The sequence below is a fragment of the Triticum urartu genome, chromosome 1 (assembly GCF_003073215.2).
Source record: "Triticum urartu cultivar G1812 chromosome 1, Tu2.1, whole genome shotgun sequence".
In the NCBI taxonomy this organism is placed as follows: domain Eukaryota; kingdom Viridiplantae; phylum Streptophyta; class Magnoliopsida; order Poales; family Poaceae; genus Triticum; species Triticum urartu.
In genome coordinates this window covers 370015732-370022035 of record NC_053022.1, presented here as the reverse complement: position 1 = coordinate 370022035, position 6304 = coordinate 370015732, and the positions used below count along the sequence as shown (strand labels likewise).

The 6304-nt window shown below is 49.4% G+C and overlaps 1 protein-coding gene across 1 annotated transcript; it reads right to left on the bottom strand.

The window, feature by feature from the left end:
* Nucleotides 1-1524: 1524 nt before the first annotated feature.
* Nucleotides 1525-3863, bottom strand: LOC125513059 (proline dehydrogenase 2, mitochondrial-like). The gene is made up of 3 exons (XM_048678107.1): nt 3101-3863; nt 1807-2690; nt 1525-1686 (listed from the first exon to the last, which is right to left on the bottom strand). The coding sequence occupies exons 1-3, from the start codon at nt 3605-3607 to the stop codon at nt 1638-1640; spliced, it is 1440 nt and encodes a 479-aa protein (XP_048534064.1). The 5' UTR covers nt 3608-3863; the 3' UTR covers nt 1525-1637.
* Between the last annotated feature and the right edge of the window lie 2441 nt (nt 3864-6304).

Below are 6304 nucleotides of genomic sequence, written 5' to 3'. Positions count from 1 at the left end.
TAAATCATGAACTTTTTTAAATTTCGCAAACTTTATTGAATTCATGAAAATTATTAAAATGCTACGGTCAACCATCCAACCAGCAAGATACTCCGAGCGACAAGTGGAACAAGCGACTGATGAATCAGCGCTCGAGCATAAGGCTGGTCATAGTGGAAAATACACTTCGGTTCCTAGTTGTATATACACTCTATATGGAGAAAAAAAATTAATAATTAAACAGAAAGTCAAAATAGTTTAGAAAAAAAATTAGAACAAACTTGACTTACTTTTGCACTAGTATGTAAATTTTTACGAAATAAAAATCAATGTTGACTTCACAGCGAAAAAGACATAATTTATTTATTATTATAGGTCACTATTTACACTATTTTGGTCAAAATTTTGTCTTTTTTTGAAAATAAGTCAAAGGGGGGTTTTCTTTTTGTGAAATTTTTCTCACAAGTACAATGTAAGGTCAAGTTTATTTCAAAAATATTTTCAGAATTTTTTGACTTTTTGTTGAATTACTAAATTATTTTTTCATATAGGGTGCATATGTCCCCATAGACCAAAAGGTCTCCTCCGAAGTAACTTAGACTAGTAACATGCATATGTTACTAATCTATGTTAGTACCTCTATAGTGAGTATTAACATATATGTAGTGTCATGCAAGCCATCATTTATTAAGATGTGGACTCATTTTACCTTGAGATGCGCTATGTTACAGTAACATATTATGTTATTTTAAACACCTCTCTCCTTATTAACTATATGTCACATAAGAAAAAAAATTAAAACATGTTATATTACTTGCTATGTTACTCCCACTATAACCAGCCTAACGAACGCTAGTGGAACAAGCGGACCAACCAGTCATCATTTTTTCTTCGTATTTGCTGGCCGGACAACTACATTTCGGTGCAAGCACCAGCAGCGCTAATGGGCGCTGCTAGACTCCTCATTTTAAGCTGCAATATTGGCTTTGGTCTTGCAAGTCGTCACTAAAATCATGGCCGGAAATTCTTGTGCTATTGTGGTGTTTTGTTTAATACGGTACAGACGTAAGTAATACACTTTTAAAAAACTGAGTCGGTATATCATCTAAGATTTTACGAAGCCACCGTAGGCATTTCATAGTCGACGAAAACGTCTCGCGCATCGACATAAACTCTGAAATAAATTCAGATTAAATGCGAGCATCATGGCTAAACTTCATCCCAGATGGGCTTAAAATATCACTGTCTTTTTAACCATCCAACTAGTTTCTTTCCAAAATTCACTAAAAAGGACGAATTTAGAGGACCTGTTGTTTTTTGCTACTGATCTTAAATCGAAATTTGTAGCATCCTGTAACGTCGCGGTCCATCTACCAAGGCATTTATAACGAGTATATGACCATTTGGTGGTTCACTGTGTGTTTGTACTTGTAGGTGTCTGGGCCTTTCCGTAGATGAAAACATTAATAAACACAGCAACACGTGTTTCTTTTCAAAAAGGCAAAAAATAACAGCTTGGTGCAGTACTGAACCGGAGCCTGACGGTTGAACAAGAGCATTATTTCGTTTATTTCATTCATTCAGGTCGCGATACAACAATGCATATTTACAACTTCTAACTCCGTCGCTTCTCTCCCGTGAACCTCCCGCCGGCCACCTCACTCCCGTCCCATCACCGCGTTCTTGAACCTCCTAACCAGCTCCTTCCTGCACGATCCAACCACGGATCAGTTAGCCATGAACGCAACGCATAAAACAATCGATACTAGGCAATTCTGAATGCCAGAACGAGAGACCGATGCATGGTGTGCGTGTTGGGATTCTCACCGGAGCAGCTGCCTGTCGAAGGCGGAAGCGGAGAGCAGCCCTCTGTTCTCCTCGGCCCGCCGGATGAGGTAGGGGATGATGTGCTCCACGGGGCCGTAGGGCAGGTACTTGCTCACCTGGAAGCCGGCGTTGCGGAGCCCCAGGGAGAGCCCGTCCGCCATGCCCATCAGCTGCGCGAACTGCAGGTTCCGGTCGCCCTTGCCGATGCCCAGCTCCTGCGCCCTCGCCGCCGCCAGCTGCCCGGACTCCACGTTGTGGGTGGCCAGCATCACGGAGGCGGACCCGCGGCGGACGCGCTCCAGGAGGAAGGCCGCGCAGCCGTTGTAGCAGTCGTGGGTGTCCTGGATGCTGCCGTGGATCGGCGACGGCACGCCCAGCGACTCCGCCAGCCGGGCCTCCCGGGTGAGGTAGGCGCCGCGGACGATCTTGACCCCGAGGCAGACGCGCTCCTCCTCGGCGGCGCGCACCATGGCCTCCAGCCGGTCGCGCGCGTCGCGGAGGTACGCCTGCACGGTGCCGTGCACGATGGGCCGGCCGCCGCCGTTGCACGCCAGCGCGCCCACGAAAGTGAAGTAGTCGATGGACGGCTGCACCGACGCGTACTCGGCGTCCACCAGCAGCGGGATGCCGTGCTCCGCGCACCGCGCGCCCACGGCCAGCAGCCGGTCGTGCGCCAGCTGCAGCTCGCGCTCCTCCTCCGCCGTCAGCGCCGCCGGCTCCGACGGCGTCAGGTACAGCGGGCTCGAGTCGGACAGGATCGGGAAGGCGTGCTGCTTCCACGGCAGGTGCACCGACGGGTTCTTGTGCTGCCACCGCAGCAGGTCGCTCGTCTTCTCCAGCAGCGCGATCGGGCACAGCGCCGTGATCTTGATACACACGCTCGCCTGCACGCACAAACACAGCATAATTAGTCACTAGTAAGAGTACCAAGCTTAATCTCACTGGCTAATTATTTTTGTGTTTTCGTTAAGCTGCTGGGAAATGTCTAAATAAGGAAAACAAATAGTAGGGTTTTGATGGGAAGCTGTAGATGAAAACGAGCGGTGGAGAAGGCGTGGCGATGGCGAGCTTGTCGGAACACGATCGGGCGGCTGGTTTTCAGGGCCCACGCACAGTGACAGCCGTGCGATTCAGTTTACTGCGAGAAGATTCCCAAGGAATCCGCGTGTCCACTAGCGCAGACCGAGGATTCCCTCCGACGTGGCACTCTTCCGTACCACTGCTAGGCGCGCACGCACGACACGGATGACGACGAAGGAAAAAAAAACAGAGTTATGTAGTACGGTTGACGCACCGATCCCGGGGGCAGCTTGGCGGCGACGTCGACGGCGGCGAGGAAGCCGGCGACGTTGCGGTCGCAGGCGGCGCCGTCCTCGGCGTCCTCGATGCCGTAGTCGAGGATCCCGCCCATGCCGCCGCGCCAGAGGCGCTGCACCCGGGCCGCGGCCTCATCGGCGGTCTCCCCGGCGCAGAAGTGCTTGTACGCCGTGGCCCGCGCCGCGGCCTGCACCACGGGGCTGGCGGCCACCGCCGGGGACCGCAGCGCCGCGAGGCCCACGTCCACCAGCGGGCCCGCGGACATCAGCTGCAGCGCCGCGAGCGTGCGCACCAGAGCCGTGGACGGCTCCCCGGTGAAGAGCCTCCCGGTGTCCTCAAACTCCAGCACCTGCTGCTGCTGCTGCGCGGACGACGGCGCGGGCACCGCGTCGGCGCCGGCGGCCGCGACGGCCGCCTCCGGGAGCTTGGCTGCGGCGGCGAAGGTGGAGAGCGCGCGCTTCGTGATGCGGGAGGCGATGGCCATGGAAGGTCGGGCTCGGAGGGGTCGCTGGAAAGCAACGAAAAGAGACGCCGGCTGCTCTTCTCCCGTGACCGGACGATGGATGAGACCACCGACCAGCGAACGAGCGACGGATGAGAGGAATCAAGAACCGAGTAGCGCTAGAGGAGGAGGAAGAAGAAGTCGGAGACGACGCTGGTGTTGATCGGTGCAGTGTGAGGCTGGGAGCGAGCGAATGCGTAGGAATCCGAGAATGGAGGAAGCAGGTGTGGCGCGGCAGCCGGGTCTTATAGAGCGAGCGAGGAAGACTCGCGAAACGGCGTGGAGAAAAAATTCTACCGCAGGTGAGCTGGAAACCGGTTGGAAAATAGGGAGAGGTTAGTGGCATGGGCGCGAGATCCCTGGGGATTCGGTCGGAGGAGTTGAACGCTTGACTGACTCGGATCCTGCGTGGAAACTCACGGGAGCGCCCGGTGACTCGGATCGTGCGTGGAGTTGGACGGTTGAGCGGACGTTGCTTGCACGCATCTTATCGCACTCCGCTCCTTGCCATTTTTTTCCTTCTTGATGACAAGGAATCTGGCTGCACGTAGCTTTCGTTACCCTCTTGTAATTTTCTTGCTCTTTGATGGGGAATCCCTGGGTGTAACTTTCGTTCACTATTGCCCTCCTTTTCTTACCATTTATTCATCTTGACAAGGATTCTGGGAATCTAGGTGTACCGCACTCTTTTCATTCTTGTCAATCTCAATAGGGAATCTAAATGTAGCTTTCGACGTCAAATTATGAAATTTTAACCGCATATTTATCCTCCTATGCAAAGACCAATTTATACACGTTCTTTTCGTGGTGGGAAATTACAGTTTTGTTCATATGCTACTACTACTACTAACTTTCAACTCAAAAATATCAAGGAAGTCGATGGAGCGAAGCAATGCGTCATTCACGAAAAAGTCATCTTTTGGCAATGGTGGGGCAAAATAAACGCCAGTCATAGACGGCGATGAAAACACTACATACTTTCATGTCTTAGCCTCCCAATTGTTCTCAAAAGATAAAGTCTCTATCCTTGAAGATCGGGGACTAGAGCTCTCCTTACACGATCAGGCACCAAGTCTCCTCTCCCGGGCAGCCTAGGATCAACTTTCTATAGGGGCACCTTTGTCAAGTACATATTACTCGTTTTTTCGGCCAATCGCCTTGCGATAACTCTCCCCCTCCCCCCACCCCCACCGACATACACATAAGCATTGCCCGGTTTCCCACAAACATGCTAAAACCACACACACCTGCTTAGCAGTCTCCACTCGAAAAAAACACATCGATGTTCAAGTTAGACTCCCACAATGCCTTCAACTCTATTTTGCTTGTACTCCTTGCTTCTCCTCTCCATTAGGGGCTTCCCTCCGGTATTGTGTTCTAGGATAAAAATGGACTCCATTTCGGAAAACAATGGTCCTCCTAAATGGGTCTCCTGTGTCGTCGACCAATTGCAAGAATAACTTTCGACAAGGCGACCCTCTATCCCCATATCTATTCATCATCTTGAATGATACCATAGTGCATGATAGCACACCCTCACACTTCAGGTGAATACATTGACGACACTCTAATAATTGCCAACGCAAAAAGATGATGTTGTGCTTCACCTCAAATCCATCCTAGATTATTTTGTCCTAGCCATCAGGTTGATTCTCAACTTGCATGAAACTACATCTGTTCCTCCACACAGTGATCAACCTTTGGCCCTCTAGAAGCTGCCACTTCGGGTGCGTTGTTTCATCATTCCTCAAAATTATCTTGGGCTCCAGCTCGCTGACGTCAAATCCTTTGGTTGTAACTTTCACTATTGCCACCTTTCTCTTGCTAGTTACCACTTATTCATCTTGACAAGGAATATGGGATCCTAGGTGTGCCGCACTCTTTTTTCTTACCATTTGTTCTTCTCAATCTCCTTAGAGAATCTGGGTGTTACTTTCCATTTTGAATTATGAAGTTTTAACCATAGTTTATCTTCCTATTCAAGGATCAATTATACACGTTTTTTTAGTGGTGAGAAGCAAGGTTTTGTTCATATACTAGTAATAACTTTCAACTCAAAATTATCGAAGAATACACCGGAGTGAAGCAATGTGCCATTAGGCAGACAATCATGTTTTGGCCACCGTGGGGCAAAATAAACATAGGCATAGACGGCGATGAACACACAACTTATTTCCATGCATCAAACCCAACGGTTTTGAAAATAAAATGAAATACCTATCCTCAAATATTAAGAACTAGAGTTCTCCTCACATCATAAAAAAAACATCCATCCAGGAAAAATATTACACCACACTCTAGAAACACTAGAATCTCATGCATGAACTTCTTTGACACCAATTCAGGCCCGCACGACCAACACTAGAAGCTTTAGAAAGATTCCATACCACAAATCCTATTTCTCAACGCCCCCTTCTTTGATCAAATGAACCCAAACGCCAATTCGAGCCCACATGACCTAGTACCAACTTTTTATAGGGGTACTCTATCAAACACATGCTACTCTCATTCTTCCATGACTTCCACCTTCTAAACTACGACGTCGAACGGTTCAACAGAGCCTTCATGGTCCTGTTGCCAAAAAATTACATGGCCAGAACCTTGGATGCTTTTTCCACCATTCTCCCTATCCCCCCCCCCCCAGAAAAGCATTGCCAAGTTAATTACTACTCATTCAAA